Genomic DNA, 26,271 nt, shown 5'->3' with positions numbered 1-26,271 from the left:
TCCATGACCTGCTGTACAAAGTCGGTGGAGCGCACTGCCTGTTCCAGTATAGGTTGCAGATCAACAACTCACCTGCAGAGGTATTTCTGGTAGACTTTCTTCCAAGAAGTATGATTTGGATGAGAGGCGAAATGTTCCGAGTCCATATGACTCTCAGACTGCTTAGATTGTTTACTAATGTGAGCAGTCCAGCTGTTGGCCTTCCAGTGAGCCCCTTTTTTGCGGGATTTAGAAATGTGGCAAAACCCTCTAAAAGAATTGTGTCTCTTAACCATGTCTCTTGGAGACACACCACATCAAAGTCCTCAAATTTCACAGGGCCTACACCTAGAAGATGCTTATAGCCTCTCGTGCTCCAACAACCTAGGGTGAAATCTCGATGTATCAGTTTTGTCCCAGACTTTAGGCATTATAATTGAGGTGCCAATGCCCCCGCCAGCCAGTGCCAGTCTTCAACGTCCTCCTCCTCCTGTTGACTACGTCGGGGCCTACTCTTGTTCGGAGTTCCGTTGGAATTATCCACAACAATTTTGATCTTCTCCGGTTGCATCCGTTGTTCATCAGGGTTTATGTACCCCAGAGCAGTGTTCCACTAAATGGTCTTCCGAGCCATGCCTGTGGGTCCGGTGGCAGGGTCATCGCGACCTTTCATAGGTCTTCTATTCAAGCATATGGAATCGCTTGCTTCCTTCGGCTTAGAGTCTGTGATTTCTCTCAGTGTGAATTCCAGGATGTTAAGTAAAGGAGCGCTTCCTTTTCGAGAAGTTGCTTAATTTCAGCTGAAGAGAAGTATATGATCACTTTATCCTTTCTGGACTCCTCAGGAAAATCAATCAAATGGAGGTCACCAGACCGGATATTTGTAAGTGATCTGATGCTATGAAAAAGTCTTAGAATGTTTGCTCTTTTAAGGATCAGAGCGTCCTTTATATATAATGTTCTTTCTAGTGACATGCGGATCATATCATCTCCTCTGTTTTCTTCTAGTCTTTGTGTGGTGGAGGATTTGTTAGAATTATCTGAGCTCGAAACCCTGGCCTTTATATCTTTGTCATACCAAGCCCCTGGCCCACCAATGTCCCTACTTTTTTGTTCTAGTGTTCTAGAATGGTCTCTTGGTGGCTGTGGAGTGTGGGGCGAAGTATGTCGCCCTTCCAGCTGGACGTACCGCCCTGGTGATACCCCGTTGGGATTTGTAGTTGACACCTTCGGATTCGTCAATGGTGCCCATGACGGTGGAACTGTTTCTAAGTCCTCATGGTACCCTTGGCATTCGATGATGTCATATAGATCTTTATTGTTGGTCTTTTCACAATTTCTGCTGGTTTTCACGTTTTGGTCCTAATTAGATTTAAGAATTGCCAAACGTTCAGCCAGTGAGAGCTCAGTATTGACGACCTCCTCCCAGTCTTCAGAGTAAGTAGACAGATTCATTAGCTCATCTGTGTCACTTAAATAGTCCTGTTCTGAGACATCACTGTGATCCCTTGATTCACGAGCCGGATCCTTCTCCTGCTCCTGTTTCATGTTATGGATGTCAGGAGCTGACTTCATAGTATCCCTTGAGTTATCCTTTAGAAAATTACTTGGTTCACCAAATGTGTTACTTTGAGGAACACTTTTAGCTATTTCCTTGTTAGTTAGTTGCAAGTTGAGGGACGGTAATTCCGGTACCTTAATGTTCTTTATAATGGATACCTGTCGATTTATCCTTGATACTACATTTGTCTTGAGTTTACTTGGTTCTGTCTTAGTAAGTTTGTTCCCAGCTGCACTTTTTGTAGGTAGAGTTAAGCCTGCGTTCTTAGTGTGGGTTAAAAAATCCAGAAATTTGGAAAAGATGTCATACGTTTTGGGTGACATAGGAAGTCCTGAAAAGTTGGCATGAGTTTGTGTATTTGGAGCAGCACTTTGTTGGTTTTGTTGCTTCCCCTGTCCATGCCACCCACTTTGGTCTAAGTTAGTGTCGAGTGCAATAGGTTTCGTGAGGTCAACAACCTCAAAAATGTCCGAACTGTCAACGATTGATTGCTTTTGTCAATTACATGCACCAGCAATACGTTTCTTGTTACAGAAACTTTGTTAGTATGTGATCTGTCCTGTGAGCTTGCGGCCATATCCTTTAAGGCCATCTGTTCTAAGTTTGGTCCTGTGTCTTTCCTTTGTAAGTTTGTTATGGGGCAAGGAATCAGTGAGTCTTCTTATAAGGGCGCCCGTAGGCCCTTGTCAATGGTGTCGTGGGACAAAGGACTGCCTTCCTCGAAAGTTTTTAGATAATCTTGTTTTGTCTTTTTCCCTTATTATAGGATCAAAAATGCTTTGAAGAAATTTGGTTATATTCTCTTGACTGTTGTCCAAGTTCCCTTGAAGGGCTGATATAAAGCCCTCTACGAAAATCATTTGCTTGTGTAACATGGCCAAAAGCGTGTTTTGGTCTTTCAGTTGATCCGCGATAGATTTGTACAACTTCATAAAAGGAGTCATGGTTAAGGAGAAGACCGCAATCATATTTGCGTCTATGGCAGGCGTTGGTAAGGTTCTTTCGCCGACCTGATCCGTTGCAAGGTCTTATATCAGGTCTTCATCAGAGATGGTTGGAACTGAGGTCGAAGAAGAGTTCTCCTTGTTAGAAGTGATTCTGTGTCGCTTGCATGGAATATGAGATTGATTAGCATTAATCATGTTACGCATAAATTGTCTTTGTACGTCAGGTCGTATAGGACTATCTGATTTTTTCAAGCTGGTTGAATGATGTAAATGGGAACTCAAAAGCTGTCTGGTACCTCTATCGGGGCTCAGACCAAGTAGAGAGGTCATTTTGAGTCTCAGTACTGCACCTCTTTCCAGACCAGCAGAGGGTTCACTCTCTTTCCGGTAGTTGCGAGGTATCAAACCCTGGGGAAGTGGTCCTGCTCTAAGGTCCTTGTGAGCAGGAATGACTGTCAATTGTTGATCAGAAGTAGACAAGTTTGGTGGTTCCTCAAAAGCGCTTGCATTATGTATGGAAGATTTGAGTTGTGTAGATGATGTTCCGTAAAGAGGCAGGCTATCAGGAGCTACAACTACATCATTTCAGCTCTTGTCAGGAGCTGAAGTTGGATGGGGATAAAATAACCTTTGTGTAAATTGTGAAGTCACTGGAGTCAACCCCCTAGGTTTCCGAGATGATCCCCCCAAAGTTGGGTTATGTGGGGTTTTAGATTTATTATGAGGCGTGACCCCAAATGTATAGGTCTGTCAGGGATCCTCTATGGGGTAAAGAGCATTCTGTCATTTCCAGGCTATTTTCTTCTTTGCCCTGTGAGGAAGCCCTGCCCCCAGCAGTGACCACTGGTGATTGAGTCGGGTCCTCCAGAACCTCAAATGGTGTAGAAGAAATCACTGTCTGCCATTTCCCCGCCATCTACACCAGTATCAGCCAGGGTTGAGAGAGCTTCACATACTGATTGACTCTCAAGAGTGTTAAGGCAGGATTTTGTTGTAGCACCAATTTCGACTTGTATATCAATAGGGCAGTGCGTTGCCATGCCATTTGGCAGCAGACTTGAATTGTTCATCGCCACTGCTGTATCCGCAGTTTCTGTCATGGGGTCACGAAGTGTCCAACTTGATGTTAAAAAGGGTTTCACTAGTGACGGATCAAAGGGTCTAAGCCCTGCAGTCTTCGCACTACACTCCTTATGGTTGGTGTACGTGTTTTGAAACAGAGTCTAAAGAAGAACTGCCTCAGATGGAGTTTGCTCCTATATTTCCAGCGAGAGGCACACAAAAGCTCGCACAACGTGTCTTAAGTCAGAGGCTATGGGGGAGAGAGATCAAAGTCTACTCACCGGTTGCCTGCTTGCCTGACTGCCCGACTGCCACTTAGCTCCATTTCGCGGTCCCGCAATGTTTAAATGTTGTTGGGGGCAGAGCTCAGGCTGAGTTCCTCGTCGCACAGCGCAGCATTGCTGTTACTGCAGAATTAAAGGCACAGATGCCTGAATACAGTCCAAGTCTCTTTCCCAAGTGTAAGTGCCTCCAGGCACACGAGTATGACAGGTCACAGAAGCAGCTTCCTCAATAAGCTGCACCTTTGACTGCCCGACTGCCACTTAGCTCCACTTCGCAACTATTTCTAGACTTTGCTTTTTGTTAGAGTAACCTTAACTATTTTTTCAAAAAGTATAGTTTTTACAATTTTGATTTGGTGTTTTTTTATGGGAAGTATTATGTAGGAGTTACGCCCTAAATGTATGTCGTATGTGTGTTTTGCACATGAGTATATGGTTTATGACCGAACTGCATAGGGCATATAAGTGGAGGGCATATGTGTTTATGTCGTGTGTGTTTGTGAATTGCATACCCATTTATGGTTTATTAGTGTATGGCATATGACAGTATTGCAAATGAGTGTTTGGTATGTGAACATATGGTAAACAAGTATTGAGTTTACGGCATATGGTCATATGGATTATGAGTGTGTGGCTTGTCAGTGTATGGTGTGTATTTGTATTTTGCACAAGTGTATGATGTACAAGGGTACGGAAGATGAGTGTTTGGTATGTGAGCATGTGGCATGCGTGCCTGGAGTTTGAGTGTGAGGTGTATAGGGTAGCTGCATATGGAGTGTCAGTGCATGGAGTGTAGTGTACGGCATGTCAGTGCCTGGCGTACATGTGTGTGTCATAAGTGAATGTATCATAAGAGTGCATGTCAAAAGTTTGTGTGAAATGCACATTTCCTATTCGCCTCATATATATGGATTAAAACTCACATTAGTTGCTGTGCATGTGGTAAGCCAAAAGAATGACTCAGACCAGAGGAGATAGGTTTCAAGTGATTTATTTTAAATGAAGAGAAACAAGCCTCACTGACCCTATTGCTAGAGGGAGATTCCCTGCCTAACAAACTAAACGAAGGTGCTTGTCGATAGTCCAAATGAAAATAGTCTTCAGTCCAAACCTATTACCTAACTGGCCCTACCACTTAGAGGAAACGTAACAAAAATTGTTAAGGGTGCCACACTCTTGGTTTTCTGAGAAAGTCTCTTTGGGGTTTGCCTGGGTTTAATTCCAGTGTTCAAATCTCCTAACAGTTCTTTCAAAAGAAACAGTTCTTGTCAATCGATCCACAGTTCACAAAAGTTCTGCAAAACTCCAAACAACGCAAAAAGTCTTAAGTTCCTTACAGAACAAAATGCCTGAGTGTCTTCAGCTGGAGCGTTATTTCTCTGATCCCGCTCCACCACTTATCTTGGCTTCTCTATACAACATTCAGAAATTGGTTGCCTCTATGCTTCCCACTTATCTGTCACTTATTTTCTATATTGGAATGTATTGGCTTCCTTGGCTTCATGGTTAGGATAGTGTTCCTTCCTTCCCACTCGCTCTCTCTACTTTGTAAGTCTTTTGCATATGGGCAAACCCTTGTACCTTCAGGCTTATAGGGTCTGCTCCAGGTAGTGTCAGACTCTTCAACTGCAGTGGATGTAGCCCACAGCTTTCTGTTCATCTTGCTTGGGTACGAGTTGTTGTTGCTTTCTGCTCATATAGGCATTCTTATTTCCCTTCACTTTCTCCTTAAGAGCGAAGCCGTTACTTTGCCCAGTTCTGCGACTCAGCACAGACTTCCTCTCTGCTTTCTCGTTGTGAGTGAAGCATTCACTTTGTTCTTTGCCAAATTTGTGGCATGATCGCGCATCTAGGTAGGTTTCAGTGGCTACTTCTCCGGTCCTACCCTGCTTGCTACATGCATGGCAGAGTCTTTGTCTGACATTCACCTTCCTCTGTACCACCGCTGTTTCGGGTTCAGCGTATCACTGCTCCTCTCTGACGTAGCTATGTCAGAGCCTTTCCTCTTCATGTGCTCTCTCCTCTTCCACACCAGTGTCACTGGCTCTTTATTCTTGTTCCTGTATTGAGAATGGGAATGCCATTTGCCAGAGGACATTAAACACGAGGAACACGGTAATGGAAAAACGATGCTGGTAAGGGAATACCGGCACCGCTTGCCACTCCGGCCCATTACGAGTATACATCTTGGTATCAGCGCCACCGCTGAGACCGTGCCCCTCCGTACTGGCAGGCACGCGGGCACGCCCCCCTTCGGGCCGGAAAAACCGGGATGCCGCTAACAGGCAGACATCACAAGTCACGCGGACATGCACCTACCGACATCTCGAAGGTGGTAATTAGGGATACCGCGATGCTGGCATTACCGGCATTGTGGATCACCCGCTAATAGCAATGTGCTGTGTTCCCAACTGCCACAGGTGCACTCAATCAGCACAGGTAGGAGCAATGGAGTCTGGCCCAGCACAAAAGGAGCACACCCACACACCACACCCCTTCCCACACCAACATTATCCCATTTCTGTTGCGATATTGGGGCTGGAGGACATGCTTGTATTGCTACTCCATGAGCAACAACTACAACAGGCACCACAGAGGAGATGCAGGAGGAGAAGGAGGGTGGAACAGGCTCAGCAAGTCCCACCAGTGCAGCCAGTGGTACCACGCAGGGAGCCACCAATCCCTCGCATCAGAGCCAGTCCACACCCTGTACTGGGACACCATCACCACCATTGTGGACATGATAAACAACAACATTGTCAGCCTGATTGAAATCCGCACCTGCCATTCCCCCTCTACTGGAGGTAGTGTCTGAGCTCCACTTCCTGGCCACGGGCACCTACCAGCACACAGTGGGGCAGATGCATGGCACATCACAACCTTTTTTTCACGCATGCTGAACCAAGTGCTGGATGCCCTCCTGAAGCACGCAAGTGACTACATATCCTTACCATGGACTGCCCAGGAGATCTTTGACACTAAAATTGGCTTCCATGCACTGGCAGGCATGCCCAATTGTATTGGTGCCCTCGACTGCACCCATGTGGAATTGGTGGTCCCAAATGCCATGGAGGTGACGTACCGCAATCGTAAGCTATAGCACTCCGTCAATGTGCCGATGGTATGTGACTCCAGCAAGTCGATCACACATTGTTGTGCCCGATATCCCGGATCAACTCATGATTCAATGGTCCTGCAGAACTCCATGATAGCACGCTACATGGAGCGACATGCTGGACGACGTGCCTGGCTGCTTGGTAAGTTGCATGACAGGCACATGGCAGTGTAATGGGGGGGATGCACACACCACCTGTGTGAGATTGGGGTGGTGACCAGACAATGCCCATACTGCAAACACTGTGCCCCAAAACACCCCAACCTGAACATGACACCTAAACGTCAGAGAAATGATGGATGCTGCACACCAATGCCAATATGCCACACTTGCAACCAGCCCACATCCCTCAACACGTCCACTGCACATCATCAGACACAATGCAGCAACCTGCAGTGAGCATGCACAATGTACATGACCGCAGCAAAGCACAACACAGAACATGCCTCCATGAGTGCGCACAAATCAGTCCCACCAAGGGAATACACTGATTGTCATTGGGCCACCACCACAGTAGCGCTGCATGCCATCATTGGAATAATAACCGATGAATGACAAATCATGATGAAACTTGTGCCACTGCTGCTAGTTAAAATACATATGAATCACTCCACATCACCTATATGATTGCAAAAACAGCGGTAGCCATCCACAGGACATGAGCACCAGCATGGAAGTGGACACCTTGCAACATCTGAACGACGCAACCCATACCTGTGGACCATGGAACAGCACACTTTGTGGCAAATATACATGTGTGCAGACATCCAGGCACATGTGCATGTCAACAACAAATATCTGCAGGCAGGAGAGTGATAAGTACAGGTGTCATGGTAGAAATTGACTCACACAAACCTCATTATGCCTCCATGCAGGTGATGCTGGCTATCCCTTGAAGCCGTGGTTCCTCATCCCTATTCAGAACCCGCAGAACAGGCACGAAGAGGACTACAATCCGGCTCATACCCTACCCGTACCCGTGTGGTGATTGAGCAGACCTTTGGCCTGTTGAAGGCACAGTTTCGCTGCCTCAGCAGGTCGGGTGGGGCACTCCTGTACGTGCATGAGAAAGTGGGCAAGATCATCATGGTATGTGCCATGCTGCACAACATGTGCATCTGACGGAACGTGCCTCTGCCACCTGAAATTGACCAGCAACCACCAGGTGAGGATGAAGATGATGAAGAAGAAGGGGATGCACATCAGCCAGGTGGCGATGCACAAGAGGGACGTGCTGTGCGCCAGTCTGTCATAAGCCAATACTTCTAAGACACATGGATGCAGAGGGTGCCATGGATGTGGGACTCTGAGCACTGGGTGTGGGGGTACATGGACACTGTGCACAGTAAACCAATAAAGCACACATACACAATGAGCAATGTCCAGTCATGTGTTTTTTTGTACACAACGGGTGTATTAAACAGGAGATATATACAAAGTGCATTGACCTTCCACCTCAAACACACACCCTCCCCCTCACATCTCCCCCACACCCCCTCTCCCCTACAACTCCCCCACACATGATGTGCAATCATAGTCATTCTATACAATGTGAGTCAATATGAGTCCAAACATGCAGGCTGCCCCTGCTACTGGCAGCCTCTGTCGGCCTGCGGGGGCTGCATGTCAGAGCGCTGCGTGGTGCGTGCAGACCTACGCACAGGGCTCGTTTGTCTGGAGCTGGTGGATGACGCTGTGTCCGCATGTTCCAATGTTGGGGCAGGACGCTGCACCTCCAAGTACTGGGTAATCCTGGCCAGGACCTGCGTCACTGCTGACAGCTCCTCGCAAATACGCCTGGCATTTGACTCCATGCCCCCTGTCATGGCCGCAGTGTTTTCATGTGCCTCCTGCCTTGTCAAGGCACCATCGGCTACATACTGCTTGATGAACTCTGTGAGCTCCTGCTGGCGCCCCTCCATTTGGGCCATGCGCCACTCTCCGTCCCGGATGCCTGTTGAGGTGGTTTGCCTCTCCTGCTGACTGGTCCAGTGGAGAGCTATCTGGGATGCTCAGTGGTAGGTGCGGGGGGTTTGCTCGGGGCTCGGTGTGTGTACCACATCCATGGACAGGTTGTCATCCTCAGGTAGGCATTCCTCAACCTGGTACTGTCCTTCGTCTCCACTCTGGGGCACTGTGGCAGCTGCCTCCCCTATGGAGCTATTTGCGGCTGACAGGGTCCCGTCTGCCACTGCCTCAGGATCAGTGGATTCTACCTGTTTTCCCCCTATTGGTTTTGCAGCAGTTCTTTGCCGCCCCTGTGCCTTGGTATCTTGTGTTGGTATTGGTTTGGGTGGCAGTTGTTGCTTGCCACTGGCCTTTGATGTGGATGGCCTGATGCCGTCATTCCTGGCCCTGGCCTTTTTTGATGGTGTCCTGGCCTGTGCTGCAGTATCCTCACCATCGCTGTCGGAATCTGTGCCTGTGGGGGACTGAGAGAGGCACGGCATCAGTGACAGTTGTACATACATCATGCATACATTAGTATTAGTGCAGTTGTACGCCTGTGATGATTTGCTGTCTTGGAGTAGTGGCATACAGGTTGCTTGCTTTATTGGGGGGGGGGGTTATTCAGGCATACGTTCTCACATGTGTAAGGTGGTGTATGCTGTGCAACATGCCTTTGTGTTGTGGACTGTGTGCAGTGTGACATATGCCATTTAGCTGTTTGTGGGGTGTGTTTCAGGTATGGCATTGTCATGCTGCATGCATGTTGATGTGATGGTGCTGGGACAGCATCTAGACAGAGATGTGTCCATGTGTGTGTGATGGCCCATGCATTGGCTAATGTCACTGTCACATTTTTAGGCCATCATCATGCTTTGGATTGCAGTGGTTTGTGTGGACACTCACCTCCATCTGTCGATGATGGTACTCCACGCTCCATGTCTCCGACTCCCTCAATGGCCTCCATGCCGATCGTACTGGCACATGTATCCTCCCATCTGGTGAGCTTGATGGGGGAGTGGGCCCCGCCGCCTGTTGCCAGACCTTGGCTCCGATTGGCCGATAGAATGTTCCACACACAGAGGCGTTGGTCATCCCACCGCTTTTTCACATCTTTGATGGCGCGGGCGGTGGTGCCGACCGCACTCACCTTTCTGGCCACTTCCTCCCAAATCTCCTTTTTCTTGATCTGAGCAGGTCACCTGAGGTCTGCTGTGAAGACCACATCACCATTGTGGGCCAGGGTGTCGGCCATCATATCCAACTCATCCTCGGAGAAGCGCACCTTGTGCTGACGGGAGGCACCTTTCTTGATGGCCTTTGTCATCCTGATGGCGATGTATGTGGTGGTTTGTGGATCCAGGTCCAGTGTGTGAAGGATTGCAATGGATTGTGTTTTTCCAGATGGCTGCCATTGGATTTCCCCTTCCGGCGCGATGACGTTACTTCCAGTTCCTGTATTGCCGGGCCCGGTATTGCCAGACCCATTATTTAGGGGTGGGGGCAAAGACAGAGGAGGTGTCAGCGCTTTGCATGATGCCGCTAATGGGGTTTTAGGGTCATTTACGGCATGCCGGTACAGACGTTACCGGCATGCCACTATGCGCGCGCACGCATTCTCGTAATCTGCTGCTGTTAGCAGTGTCAGTGCTACCCGGACGCGGTATTGCCTCCATGCTGGTAAAGTTTGATTTTTATCGCGTTCCTCGTAATGAGGCCCATTGTCCATATTAGTTACTCCCATGTAATCAGATAATACTGTTAACCAGTGATTACATTGCAGGAAAAAATAGAGACACTATAAATAAAGGGGTCAAAATAATGGAATACAATAATGAAGAGGGTAAAAAACAGTGCCAGGATGGAAAAAAAGCGACATATTTCCAATAATATATTATTGCAGGTTTGGATTTAAGTGGGGAAAAAACCCCAAAGAGACTTATGTTAAAAAAAGTATAAAGTACTGGATGAAAAAGAGGAAAGACGGGTATAAGTGGACACGAAAGACAGGTATAAGTGGACCCAGGGGTCTGGGGGTGTCCCCCTGTAAAAGGTAATAGCCAGGCAAAAGTAGGTAGAAAGTAATATGGTAAAAGTAAAAAGACATTTAAAAAGCACAAAACCAGGATTGCAATTCTTAAAAGTTCCACAAGATGGGAGTCATAGACTATAGGAACAGTAGATCTAATACATTTGCATGTAGATAATGAGGGTGATGTAACAGATATGTCGTTATTTTTTGTTGAAGTTGTTAATGTGTCTTTATAAATGTGTTTAGATGTTTGTCAGCAATAAAATTACACATAGCCTTAATACTTTGTCTGTAGGGAGTACCCCATGGGAATGGGAGTCCTTGTCTCCTGAAGGGTAGTCACTCCCAGCGAGGCCCCACTTTCCCAAATCTATAAGGAGGGTTTTTCTTAGCGGGCTCACCTCCTAAGCCTCAAAGGGGGTAGTTCCCCTAGGGAAGATGGGATGAAGTCTCCAGATTCATCACAGCACAGAGAAGGCATATTAGAGATTTACATTTCATAAACTTATGCAATTTAAATCTCCTAGAGGTCTCATATACACATGAAAACTGACTTGATATTTATATTAGTGTACATGCACGAAATGTACATCTCAAACACGTATTTGTACAGTTTGCATAAAAGACATACATTCATTCTGCGCATTTCTTACATGCATTTCCTATAAACATCAAAACTCATACTCAAGTGAGTTCTAAGTCTTTATACGTGTAGGAGGCATACAGACATTTTACATCTATTATATATCTAGTGGATACTTGCATCAATGTTCAATGTACAATTCATATAAAAGATGCTCATTCGTTCTGTGTATTAATGATATATAGATGCATCTTAAAACATGAATCTCTCAGAATTTGCCAACTCGATTTCCACTTTTTTTCAGTCCACTGAATCCTGATAAGATGCAGATACATGCCAAAAATCGAAAAACCTTTTTGTCTTTTCTCTGTAGGGAAAACCCCATGTTAAAAAGCTGGTTAAAACACAATGAAAATTTCTTTTGAAAACATGAAGTCTGAATAATTTAAAAATTTTACATGTAGGGCGGGAGACCTCCAAAATGTATCTGAAACAGTAGAAAGCCCAAATCCCCTTTCTCAAAGCAAAATTAATCTAAACAAAATGAAAATAGGACTAACAATAAAAGTGCAATAGCAGCATTATATAGCAATATAACAACTGCAGGTCTCACATCTTGGGTCAATAGCAATTGGCAACAGCACCACAAGCACAAAAGGGAAGCTTCTGAATTTTCCATTGTTAGAAAGTCAAAAGCACTACTATGAGATTTGATGTCCATGAAAATGACCACCCTGCAGACACTGCAAGAATCCCGGGAACAAGAAAAATCCAGGCTCACATTATTTCCTTGGGGAGTGAGTGGAAAATGACTTGCCTAGAATACAATCATTTATTTAGCATGATAATGTCATAAGCAGCTCAAGTAAAACAGTGGAGCTAGCGCCGGTTCCTCCAAATCCACACTCCCAGCTAAGTTTTTCTTGATCAGCCCCAGTGTTCACCAGTCTATGATTACGTTTCAGTGGGATTCAGACTGTAACTGTTTGGGTGTAGAGGGTGATGTCAGCCAGCAACAGCAGCAGTCCTCAAGTGTAATAGCTGCCTCCTACCCTGCCATGGCAGCAATGTTCACAGGTCACAGCCTCTGCTGCACAAGGGGGCAAACCTTGATTATAGAAGTGGCATTTGTGGTACTATAAAACAGAGTCCTAAATCACCATCTACATATGGGTGGCTAACCTTGATAGACAGACTACAGACCTCTTTCTGAGGACATGACCTGCTTTCCTCTAAAGTATGCCCACCCTCTATCACCTACAGTGTGGGGGTGGGGGGAGGCACAAGCTGGATGCTTTCATTTCCACTGTCCTCTTTATCATTTGTCACAGCCCTGTCATGGATTTGCCAACCACCACTTGATCATTGCTTCCTTAGTAAAATTTAGGAAACCTAAACCATCTGTCTACTCACTAGATGTAAAGTTCCTCGCCCAAAGAGCCATGAAGAAGGATTCCACTGCTGCTTTTGCAAACCCTTCATCTCTCTGCTCTCGGAGCCTGATGCCCTGGCCACTTCCCCAGACACTCTGCTTATTAACTTCTCCGAGACCTTAGCAAGACCTTTGGTACCCTCACCCCAACTTTTAAGAAGGAACACACCACTGCAGAAGCTGAACAATTGGTTCAACTCAGACCTTGCTCTCCTGAACAAAAAGAATAAGGCTCTTTAACACTGCTGTTAAATATTGAAATCTAGGTATGACAACCTGGCTTACCACTGCCACATGAGGGGCTTTTCTGATACAGTCAAGCAGAAAGAAATGGACACTCTTCACAGCGTCACTGACAAAGCCACCAATAAATCAGCACGAGTTTTCAAGATTTTTCTGAAGATTAGCATGCACTGCCCCTTCCAACACCTCTAAGCTATGGAAGATAGTCTGTCAGCTTTCTTCTACAATATGATTAAGCAGATTCATTGAACTATCTTTGACTTAGCAAGGCCTCCCACTGATTTACTTGCAGTGCCTACATCCTCCTTCAGTCTCGTCCCTCCTCTGATGTCATCAAAGTAGTCAAGCAAATTAAAGTCTCCACTGAACAGCTCTCCCATGCCCTCCCCATATAATAAAATATTCCATTAGTTCTCCGGAAAATGTGCTAGTTGCTCTGTGTAATACCTCTTTCCAAGCTTGTATCTCCACCCATGGTTTAAATATGACTCATATTCTTCCATTGCTCAAAAGATCTTCATGCAATCCTAATATCCTGTCAAACTGCCATCCTAGCACCATCCCCCCATTTATTGGAAAACTCCAAGATAAGCTGGCCATCTCTGAACTCCAGAAATTCTGTCAGCTGGACCACGATCTCCACAACCATCAATCTGTGCTCCTTCCCATGAGCTCTGAGCTACATCAATCCCTAGACCGGAGGTAAGCAACCCAAGTTCCTTTGGATGTTTAGGACTGCAACTCCCATGCTCGCTCACCATTAAATATGCAGGTTAGAGCTGATTATGGTTGTAGTCCACACATCTAGACAGCCAAAGCCTGTAGGCCCCTGCTTTTGACGGTGGTTGCTCAGCTGCCTTTGACACTGTTTGCCATGCTACTCTGCTTCATCGCCTTGAATCACCTTTTGGCATCTCTGATAGTGTCCTGTAGTGGATCAATTCCTTCCTTTGAGATAGAGGAGTAGAGGCAAGGATTATCCAGTTTCTCCATGAGCCTGGAATGTACACTGTTGTTGACTCCCACGTCTCTATTCTTTCTTTCGGAAATATAAGAAATACATGCAACCATTGGCTAAGCTCATTGCCCCTTTCTCCTGCAACTTCCATAGATATGTGATGATACACAGATTGCCTTCAAGTTAGGTGGGGGTCCTTCAGTGATCTCTAGCTCTACTTTGTATTGCTTCTTCTGTGTCCAAAACTGGATGACTGTCAACAACTTCTACCTGAATGCAGCAAAAAGAGAATTTATCTACATGGGCTTAGATGACCTCCCTACCTTGCTTGCCCGTCCCCGCCTCCATATGGTTCCTCTCCTGTTCCAACAGCAAGGAGCATGGGGGTTTAATTGTGATGAGGCACTTTCCTAGTCCTTAAACTCACAAAGAAATCCCACTACCAGCTATATATGCCCAAGAAAATGTTGCCCTTTCTCGATTTTTGCCCACAAGGTAGGAGTAACAATTGCCATGAGCCTCTAAAGGAATGATTATTTTAATAGTCTCTAAGTTGGTCTCCCCAAAATGCTCCCTCACCAATTGCAGCTCATTCAGAACATGGCAGCTAGGCTTATTGTTGGGCTGATCATATTACAACTGCGTGGAAATCTCTGTAGTGTCCCCAAATTGAAGCCTGGACATCATTCAAAATACTTTGTATTCTTCGCTGAGACTACTGGGGGTTGGACCCAGAATATCTATGTAGGCGAGACACTAAACTGCCCACCATGCCCCTTGATGTTTGCCTCCTCCAGGTCTGTGACTGTCTGGCAGACAAAAAAGGAAAAGATTGGATGCTGGGTTCTGCTGGGACAATTCTTTGAAATGATCTACCTACCTGCCGCAGAGGGGCTGAAGGCCACCTTCCTTTTAGAATAGGACTCAAGGCGCTTCTGTTTATGCAAGCTTTCAGTCCTGCGGCCAGTCATCCTCTTTAGGATTGTTCTGGTTCCTTACCCTTTTTATGGCCCTTGTGCACTTGGCCCCCAATTGGTCTTTACAGACGAACTGTCAACTGCTTCATGTGTCTTTCGTTTTTGGTGTTCCACTTCCTGAATGCTCTACCCACTCCTTGCACTGTTCCCTTTTTACCCCTCACGCGCACTTACTTGATCTCAATGCTCCTTTTCCCGGTCTTTTACATGGAGTGCTGCGCAGTAACCTTGTTCATAGTTGCCTCGATGTAAAGCACATTTAAATAAATAAATCAACTTGCTTATCTATACAGTGCAGTTGCGGACGAGAGGAGATTTCTTTCTCTGTGTTCGATGTACCCTAAACGCTAACATATTGACAGCAAAAAAGTTAGAAGTGCATGTTAGAAAAGAGATTGAGAGATTTGGGTTTGCGATAACCAAGCCAACTTTTGGCTCCTTGTGTGCTTGGCGTTGATAACCGTGCTCTCGTTCACTAGTATTCCTACGTTACTCAAGAAAAGCTAACACACTGCACGATCGCCTGTGCTCTTCTGGTTCCAACGGGAACACAGGCCCATTTGTCAGAGGGGTTTAAGAAGGCAGGCACAAGTGGAAACTGACACTGCAAAAAGTCACTTCACAACGTCTTGTTCCATTACAGACTCCTGACAGGATGATGTCCACTTGGTAATTAACAGCATGTGGACTCACACATGCATATGTTTTATTTTTTTTTTTTTTTTTTCTTTTTTTATTGATTTAGCTGTTAAAAACAACTTTTCAATATACAAAATATACAAAATTTAGACAACAAACATTAACATTTTTTTTTTTTTTTTTTAAAAGCAATCCTATTCATGTAAGCATTTAAAATTCATGTTGGTTATGCCGACTCAAACAGCGCCAGAGCTATTATTATTTTTTTTTTTTTTATCATCACAGAAGACATATAGATAAATTAACAACAATTCAGTCAGTCTAATTATTACATCACAGCCAGAATAATCATAATACACGAATTATCTGGTAGGTGTCATGATAATCATTTACTCCTCCTCAATCCAATCACTGTTTGAGCTTATGGCATCTTCTCCGATTGAAGTATTCCAATTTATAGCCATCAAAAAATTAACTAAGGCTACCTGGACAGAATGTTTGTTGGAACATAATAGAAAAGACCAGCGCATATCATAGGCAATAGATGTTAGCATACTCATCACCTTTGAAAAATGTTTTGTTCTTAATAAGGATAGTTGAGGGCAGTTACAGACCAAATGTTCAAGAGTTTCGATCGTAGTTGAATCATTACAAAATCTACATGAAAAAAGTGATCGAGCTCTCAAATTTCGTCTCATTTGAACTTGATGAGTAGGCCATAGGTCAAAACGGGCCCTCATTATTCCTGATCTCAGTACAACTGATGGAAATTTTAATAGATAAGATTCGGGGCTTCTTACCATTTTAGGCCAGAATCGGTATTTACATGGTTGATGGTATTTTTGGCATTTCTCTAAGGTCCTAATCCAATCCAGTTGGTATAAAAGATTTTTTGCCTTTGTTGGATTAGAGATTAAGAGGGTTATCGGTATGCTTGCAACCGCAAGAGCCTCTAGACAGAAATCAATCCATACTTTCACAAATGATTTATCCGATGTTAACATATAATCAGAAATAATCGACAATATGGTTACTTTTCGAGATGCCACTATACATTTACGCAACAACATACAACAGCGCCATGTATAAGTAGCATGCATTGAAATGAGGCCCAATTCATAACGCAGCCAAGGACCTGGAACACCGTTCGGCAAAGATAACACTGCTCGCCAATATTTCCCCTCGAATTTATCAAAGACAAATTTTCTGAGATTATTACAATTCAAAATGGATTCTGCTCCATATATAATTGAAGGGATTGCTTTGACAGTCCAAAAAACTATTGCCGGTTGAATGGTAAATTTTCCAAATTTATGCAGTATTATTTTGGTCTGCGAAATAGCCGCAGTCAACTTTGCCTCCATGCGCTCGATCTGGTTACATGAGTTGGTTAGGCCATCAAATTTAACACCCAAATAGATGTAAGTTGGTACAGTATCTAGTGGTGTGTTATTTATTGACCATACCAACCCAGTCCTACTAAATTTGTTAGCTTGATATACTACAATCTGGGTTTTTTTAGTATTGACCACCAGTTGATTCATACATATATATTGGTCAAACACATCTATAAGATTCTGCAAGCCCTTCGGCGTCTTAGAAATTAGAACAATATCGTCAGCATAGTTCAAATTAGTAATTTTGACTCCTTTTAGTACAGGGGCATCAGAACATATCTGTGAAAATGAAATACTCAAATCATGTATAAAATAATTAAAAATTGCTGCCGCTAATATGCAGCCTTGTTTTAAACCTCGTGCGGTCTGGATAGGAGCAGATAGCAGTCCCTCCAAAGTAAGTCTTACACGAATAGAGGTTATGCCATGAAATGCAAGTATGATATCAAAAAGATCTGATGGGCAATTGTCTCTTATTAATTTCGCCAGTAATAATGGTCGAGAGACAGAGTCAAATGCAGCATGCAGGTCGATAAATGCAAAGTAGACTGACTGCTTATGGGACTGACATAGGGCTTTAATTGTGTTCAATGTAAGCAGATTAATACAGGTACCCATGCCCGCAACAAAGCCTGTTTGGTAAGGATCACGTTTACCACAGGTTTCTGTCCACTGGTTGAATTCTGACAAAACTAGTTTTGCAAACAATTTACCTGGGGCGTCTAACAAGGCAATTGGTCGATAATTACAAGGATCTAAGCGATCACCCTTCTTGTAAATCGGGACTATCACAGAACTTAGCCAAGAGGCTGGGAGTCTGCGATTAATCATCACTTGTATAAAGATTGCATGAAGATTTAATGCCCACAGTCTTGGATTGTCCTTTAAAGTGACATTGTGGAGGCCATCGGGACCTGCAGCTCGGGATGAGCTTAAATTTTTGATCATTGCTTCTAAGAGGTCAGGGGAGCAGTGAATGTCCCAAGGTTTCGAGGACTGAATCTGATAACTATTTGCGTCAAATTCTGAATCGCTATAAAGTTCAGAGAAATGGGATATCCAAACGGCCTCAGTTACAGGATTTGATTGAGCATAGGCCTGGGCCACAATTGGTTTTTGATTGAGGTATCGCCATATTTCTGCTGAGTTTTTAGACCAGATAGCAGATAGCATTGCTTCACCATCTTGTTGGTAAAGCTTGGCTCGATGTCCTCGAATCCAATTCAAATATTTACATTTAACTGTTTTTAACATTGCGCTAGTATTAGCATTATTTGACATATGAATTGCTCTTTTTTCTTTGCGGTATTCAGACTTGCGAGCTTTAATTACGTAGTCAAATGTATGCTTGTGAGTTTTTGCTTTGGGGCTTGGGACAATTGTTTGCCGAAAAGGATCGAGGAAATCAATATATTCAATCAATTTAGGTGATTTATAATACTGATGAACTGCCTGCGTAAACTTCATAAGATTTCCATGCGTCCATCTCAGCCGATTCTTAGTATTATTAACCATGACATGTTGGTCAAGCCATTGTCTAGGAGAATTCATAGGTGTCCAGGTTAATTGGAGGGAGAGAAGATGATGATCACTTACGGTTCCCTTTATTATCTCAAACAAAAGAATGTGAGTAAGCATGGTTCGCTCAACATACATATAATCAATTGTGCTTTGACTAGTGCCTCGCTGCCAGGTCGGGTTCGGTGGAATGTCACCTTCTATAGAGCCGTTCATCATACACATGTTGCAATTAGACATAATGCGTGACCACATGGTAATCGCCCTCGTCTGATTTCTATTAGCTAGGGATAAACAATCCATGTTTAGATCACCCATGATAAAGAAGTCAGTAATGCCAGGTGTGACTGAAATTAAATCAATGAAAGCTATCAAGCCCTCAAAGAAAGTCACATCTGATAGCCCTACCGGGTTACGATAGATGTTGACAAGGGCTATTGTATGATTTTGACAGGCAATTTTCACCAACTGCATATAATTGCTAACATGCTTCCAGGCATTGATTTTAAAACCCAATTTCTTATTAACAGCCACCAAGAGCCCTGACGAGGGCCGACCACGTGTTCCCAACTTTGCAGGTAGTAAAATAACATCGAAATTGTCCCATGTTGGGGATTCCAGAAACCAAGTCTCTTGTAAAGCGATTATAGCATAATCTGTCAGTGCTTTTAGTGAAATATGTAAGTGTGAATGGCCACGAGTATTCCAGGAAGCTATTTTAATTATATGGGACTGTGAAGTCACTAGTGGTTATGACCAAGTTGTCTGCGTATCATCCCGGGAACTCAAATAAATTTGTGGTTGAGGGATTAATGGAGCATCTACATGTTTAGTGATTCGCTCCGGGTCTTGTGTCAGCAAAAAACCCATTTCAAATAAAGACATTTTAGCAAGCCATATAGTATTTAAGACTAGTCCTGAAGGGATCCATAGTCTTACAATTGCTGTGGTGGTATCTGAAATGTATTCAACCTGGGCTATATCATGTGAAGTTAGATCTTCCAGTTCAAATATATCACCAAAAATGTTCAAGACACTTTGCCTATTTAGATTGTATTTAGGATAGGGTCCATCACGGCATTTTAAGATGAGTGTATGGTAAGCAGGCACATTAGTAGTAGATTTGTGAGATTGCTTATTGTTGCCATTTTTCATCTCAAAATTATGGTATGGAATGTTATTTTTTTCCACAGTATATTGTTGATGTTCGGGAGGCAAGGATGATACTTGTTTCAATACTGGCTGACCTTTATTATGTGGTCGATGTGGGAGGATTTTAGGTTGAACTACCGGAGAGGTCCAAGAAACTGATTTGGTCCGAGAATCCACTGCCGGATTTGAACGGAGTTGGCTCGCTAGCGAGCAACGCTCATCTATATAAGCGTCCAGGGCGTGACGCATTTCACTCATAATAGCTGTCCGTTGTGTTTCAGGTTCTAGACCGATAGAAACTGGTAACGGTTGAGCAGATGATCTAGGCCGAGTATCAGTCCGGGTCCGAACGCCAGTATTATCAGTATCATCACAGTCAAGGGCTTCAACTAGGGCGTCCAATGGGTCATGAGCCACAGGTATTACAGAAGGAGCATGTTCATCAAGGTTAGTAAGTATAGGACAGGCTGAGAGAGGTTTAACTATTTTTGCAGTCACAGGTCGATCCATGGAGATTTTTTTGAAAAAGGCATGCATGGAAGCTTTTGTCATTCGTGCAGCAGGCATGCTCTTAATCTTTTTCTTTTTAGCAGTGATTTTAGGAATCTTCCTAGGGATCAGGTGGACTGCAGAGTGGCACTCATCTGGGATTGTAGAGTTCATAGCAGGTAGAACATTTTCTGACCTAGGATCAGAAATTGGAGAGTCTTGTACACTCACCCAGGACTGATTTAACATGGCTGCAGGAGCATCCACTGTTGGGGGACTTACTGTGATAATCTGTGGTATACAAGGTAACGCCAAATAAGGCGTGGATTTAGGAGTTAGAGGGACTGAGGCAGCTGCCATCTGCATGTCAGAGGAAACGCCGCTTTGTAGCCCTTCTGTTGAACATGGGAGGGATGTAGGCGCCAATTTCACTTGCTGTGACCATCGCAACAGATCATCTAATTTAGATTCTTGGTTTGTTATTTTTGAGTTCAATACCTCAAAGAGTTTAAACAAAGACATTAGTGTAGTATTGATAGCTGTCAGTGTGGTTTGTAACAGCGGGGGATGAGCCACAACAGGGTCACCTTGAGGAAGGGTACTTGGGCGACGCGGTGTAGGGTGCACATATGATATTGCAGACAGTGAGTGGATGGACGCTGATCGAGACACAGAGTTTTGATGAGAATTCTGCGAGTTATTAATCGAAATTGGGGATTCGCACTGGCTCGCATGGAGAGATACCTCTTGGGTCTGGTTAAGGTCATTTAGATCTGAGCTGGACTCGAAAGACGTAGAGGATTGAATAGTTCGGTCTATTACAACCGGTTGGGCTTGACAAGGAGAATTTAACATGGTGTTGTCTGAGAGTTCACATGGGGTCTTAAGTTCAGCTATAGATTTAATAGCGGGTCGCTGCGGTGGGAGATCGTGGTTATTGGTAGACTTGAGTGACTTATGAGCCCATAGGGATTGAATTGATGGTTGGGCACTTTGATTAGGGGTTGACAGGCACTCAGGGCGAAACACGGTGGTACTGGAGCCCTTCGGGGTCATAGGGCTAGGGGTTAAAACAATAGACTTATGTGAAGTCATTTTTTTTTGCGGATTGTGTTGGTGACCATTAAAACTATTACCAACATTTACAATTGTTGGCATGTTGGTTTTTAATGTATAAAGCCGTCCGCGCGTCGACATTGCAATATGGCTAAATAGAATTCCAAATAATACAACTGGGTGGCGCTATTAAATGTGATAGATAACTGTTTTTAGAAAAATAGCTCATTCGGGTGACCAAATTCAAAAAGCAGGAAAAGGTCTTTCATGAGGTTTTTTTTAACAAAATATGTCAAACCAAACACCATGTATGCCTTACCCACAAAACAGATGGAAAAATGTAGATCAAAAGGATGAGTGATTGACAAGCAATGAGAAAAAGCGAGTTAGCTATACGAAATGTTCTACTTATTCAGCACTCACCCGAGATACTGGAGAGACTTGCTTTCCTTTAGCCCTCCAGCCAACACTTCTGCCCCCTCTGATGTGATGTAGTTGTTCCCCAGCCTAAAAGCATTAAAATTCAAATTAGCATTTAAACAATTAACATTTAGAACCTTTTGCATGAAAATGCAATCACTGCCCTTTCCAAACTCGAAATACGTGCAGACTTGGGGCAGGTGCATGACCCTTAGAACTTCAAAGCTCACTTGTTCTAGGTTTCTTTATGAACTCTGTCACACCTCCCTCCTGCCCGCTATCCCTTCTCCCTCTCCATGGTCCTGCCGACTCATTCCCGATCGCCTTATCCTACACTGACGCCACTATGCCTTGCATGAGCACATTACAAAACACTTCTAAAATATTAAATCATTTCAACTGCACAAAGGTGTGGTGTTTGGAATGAGGACTGAGAGGTTACTTCAGGTTCTCAAGCCCTGCTTGGTCACAAGCATAATCAAAGGGCGACCTTTTCCATTCTAAAAGTAGAGGAAGACCTGATTAACAGCATTTCCTGTCTGAATCAGGCAGCGAATGATGAGAACAAGTTTCAAGGACCCTCTAAGAAGCAGCATTCTGTTAACGAACTCAATGTTCCACAATTATTGTTCAATCCACATTTTTGATATATTAGTTCATGGAATCAAGCTATGAGGGAGTGCTCGTATAATATAGTTAACTTCTTAGCGGAAGCCGAGTCTAGCATTTGACTTATTGCTTCTTTGATATTTCATCAAGTCATGCTCGAGGTTAACCTACCTGAGAATTACAGTTGTCTACTTTCACTTTGCATTAGGTACTTGGCAATGGGAAAGTACATCGCCACATGTACTATGTAGCATGAAGAAACTATGTAACAGCATTTGTAATCATATGTTGGTCTTTTTGGTCAACGTTTGAGATATAGGAACTTTGTTGCAGCTTATTTGAAGAGAATCTAGAGGCCGATGACGTGCATTACAGGTTAGCACTGGAAACGTTTAGCAATGATTAAGTTGTAAAATATAATGTATAAAATGAATTGAAGATCTTTGTAAACATTTTGTAGTGAATGCAAACCTTCCGTTTAAGTTTAAAATGTTTTTGGTAGATGTAGGTTTGCCCGCGATGATGGGATTACCCTGGAAGGCGTTGTGCCCCACTCCTCGTTGTGTGTTCTGCCCAAGAAGCATAAGCACACTGACAGCTATGAATAAAAGGCTGAAGATTTCAATGATTCGTTTTGCAAGGTTTTTATGTGAACAACGCCTCTTTATTTTGTAAATGTTCATATAATCAACGGTTTTCATACTGAAATTAGGGAGGGTTTCCCCAATCCATTGGTTTTTTTTCAAATAAAAATTGAACCAAAAATGGATATTTACGTATAAATGAGTGGGTTGGATACCAGGCCTAAGTATCAATGGCAAGTCACAGTGCATTTGACTGGTCCATGATAGTCCAGCAGAAAGGATCTGTGCCCCATGGGCATCATCCACTTGAAACCTTGAACTTCCTCATTAACCGGGACACAGCCCAATGACCAAGGACATGCATAGTATTGCTCACGCAACCAACTATGCTTGGACATCAGAAAAAGCGGCCAACGATAAGAGTATTTAGCCTGTTGCAGCCCCTTTTTAAATCGGAGCAAAGCAGAGATATTCATTCAGTTGAATCCTACGCTAGCCATAAGTGAGTGCCATGTGATCCTTTGAAAATGTGGTAGCATACCGCCTCCACCAGTAGAATACGTACTCCCCAAAACATCAGTGAGCAATTCTGAATATTCTCCGCTTTCATTAAAAATCTATAATAAGACTGTTACTGCTTGTTGAAGCAGAAATTGACATCACAAAGGAAACGTAGTGTATAACTAATGATAGAAAACGCTTTATTTGGCATAATTGTCACTGATTTCAAGACCTAGTATATGGTCAGAATCTATGACAGAATACACAGCAGAATACTGGGGGGAGAGGTAGGATTCCCTGTGCTCTGGCAGAGACTGAAATATGAAATGGTCCAGAGCTGGCTTAAACGTCGTCTCTAGTATTGTGATCACAATAAGAACTAAAATTCAATCAAACTCAAACCCACCTCACCAAACCATCTAGGAAAAGCAGGAACATTGGCCAAGGGTCCTTTACAGAATGCATTGGTGCTGGCAAAGCAGGTACAGACATTCTATTGGCAGAGGCCTTTCTGGGGCTACACCAACAGGTAATGGCCTTTTCCTTTAGAATCATATTTCGGGGTGGGTATTCAGGCTTGCATGCCCTATCACAAGGATATTGGGAAAACACCAGCAGATACACGAAGAAGGTTTACGGCGGGGTCTTTATGTGGGTTACACAGTAATTGGGGATGGGAAGGAATGGAAAGGAATTTCCCTTGCAGGCAGAGTTATAAGTACACTGGAATAACTCAGGGCTTATGTCTCCCTGGCCATGTTATCCTTTCCCAGCAGGTGTCTTGCTTAACAGCATTGCAGATATTTGCACATATCAAGACACTGTAAGACAGCACTAAACGACACATGCTGTGCCTTTTGAACTTCTATACCGGTTGTTTACAGCGACTTGGATCATGCTGTTTGCATACACCCTCACAGTGCGGGGAATGCCTTCAATATCCTTGCACGTCTCAAAGATTCTTATTCAACTGCTCTTTTTTCTCTCTGCAAATGCTACTCATTGTATTTAGAAGAGGGACATTTAATAAACAGCAGGGACCTTTTAGTTAGAGGTGAAGGCGTATTAATCAGTAGCCCCTGGAAACGGATTGAAATTGCTTCTTGGGATCAGTAATTACACCTCTGATTTGATCCAAATTACTTTTCATGTCGAATATGAAATCTCCAAGAGAAATTATCACCAGGAACGAGTTCAAAATGCAGTGCTACGTCAAATGTCTCTGTATACCACTTGGATACTTACACGCGACCATATATTTCAACAATAAGGTAATCTCTAGAACGCTTTTGTGAACATTGCTATTCTCATACCAGAGAGATTTAGGTAATCCCTGTAACTAGTCAAATACAGAATGCAACATATAAAATGCCCAAAATCTCAAATAGAAATGTAAACAGAAATATATCGGATTTAAAATGCAGAATAAGCAAGTTACATTTTCAATTAAACTTTCTGAGGCTGGTGAAAGCATTGCGTGTTTGTTTGAGGCTAGGTGCGCATAGACGGGCACACAAAGGGTTGCAATTATAGAAAAGTTTATTCTTTGAACCATTACTTTTAAATGGTCAACCTTTTTACTTTTAATGTAATGTAAATTAATTCTGTCATTTTAATAGTTTATTCACGATTCATGCACTTCATCTTTTAGTTTTCAAGATGTTCCCAAAGAAGTGGGAATCAGAACTAATTTTTGAGAATAGAAATGAAATTGAGAGGGTCTGAAGAGCTGATTGCAAATTCTTGAAGGACTAGCACGACTAATATAACAGTTGGAAGCAGTCCCACAAAAACAAAAAAACATTGGTGATAATGACAAACACGATTTGCTTGCCATTATCAATTACCACAGAGGTGTGTACTGTCTGCTTTGATGTAACCACGAAGAAAATGAACTGCAGTTCCTTTTCGGATACTTATTGCCCATGTTACAGCACTATAGCATAGCTCACGTGTAAAGGAGCATGAGTTGTTGATATGATATGGCATTTATAACGCACCTATACACAAGTGTTTCAAGTCGCGATGAGGCAAGGGAGGGGGACAAAGGGAAGACAGCAACAACCATCTTACTAGGCCAAGTGACATCGAGATTGCGCAAGTGCAGGGGCGAGGGGTGGGGAAAAGTGCGAGGGGAAAGGGGAGCGGGCAGTGCAGTACATGGGATCAAACAATAAAAGAAGTGCGGCTAGTTTGTGGCAAGTGCAAGGGTAAGTGCAGAAGCAGGTGACCAAAGTGCAGGTAGGGGGACTGTAGGGTTACAGATACAGACCCAAGTGCAAGGGTTGCCAGGGGGGCAATGCAGGTGTGCAACTGGCGGGGAGGGGACTTGGGCCTGAGATCAGAGGGTAGCCAGGTGACCAGTGCAGTTTCAGTTTCAGCCAGAAATTCAGCAGGGGAGAGGAAGAGAAAAGGCAGGAGCACAGAGGAACGTCTTGAGGTGCTTCCGGAACCAGAGATGGTTCTCCTCCTGTTTCAGAGAGGCATGGAGACTGTTCCAGAGGGAGGCCCTAGACAAAGTAAGAGATCTACCACCAACTCGTTGCTTGGAGAAGCGACTGACCCTGGGGGAGTTGGAGGCAGAGGAGCGAAGAGCTTGCGTAGGAAGATATTTACGAAGAGAGAGTTGGAGGTATTGAGGCCCCATGCCCCAGAAGGCCTTGTGGACGATGCAGAGGGTCTTGAACTTAATCCTCACAGCCACTGGGAGCTAGTGTAGAGATTTGAGTGCTGGAGAGATACGATCCCTGGGCTTGAGGCCAAGGACAAATCTCACAGTCCTGTTC

At 44.0% G+C, this 26,271-nt stretch overlaps 1 protein-coding gene across 4 annotated transcripts in view; it reads right to left on the bottom strand.

Annotated features, from left to right (window-relative positions):
• The window catches only part of NOD2 (nucleotide binding oligomerization domain containing 2), a 561,668-nt gene that overhangs the window by 142,836 nt on the left and 392,561 nt on the right, over positions 1–26,271 (bottom strand). For all 4 annotated transcript variants that reach the window (XM_069639465.1, XM_069639468.1, XM_069639461.1 and 1 more), the window contains exon 7: positions 21,795–21,878. In XM_069639465.1, the coding sequence (XP_069495566.1) occupies positions 21,795–21,878 (84 nt within the window). The remainder of the gene's footprint in view (positions 1–21,794; positions 21,879–26,271) is intronic.

The sequence above is a fragment of the Ambystoma mexicanum genome, chromosome 1q (genome assembly GCF_040938575.1).
Source record: "Ambystoma mexicanum isolate Mex_15411 chromosome 1q, UKY_AmexF1_1, whole genome shotgun sequence".
Classification (NCBI taxonomy): domain Eukaryota; kingdom Metazoa; phylum Chordata; class Amphibia; order Caudata; family Ambystomatidae; genus Ambystoma; species Ambystoma mexicanum.
This window is presented reverse-complemented; position numbering and strand designations above follow the sequence as displayed.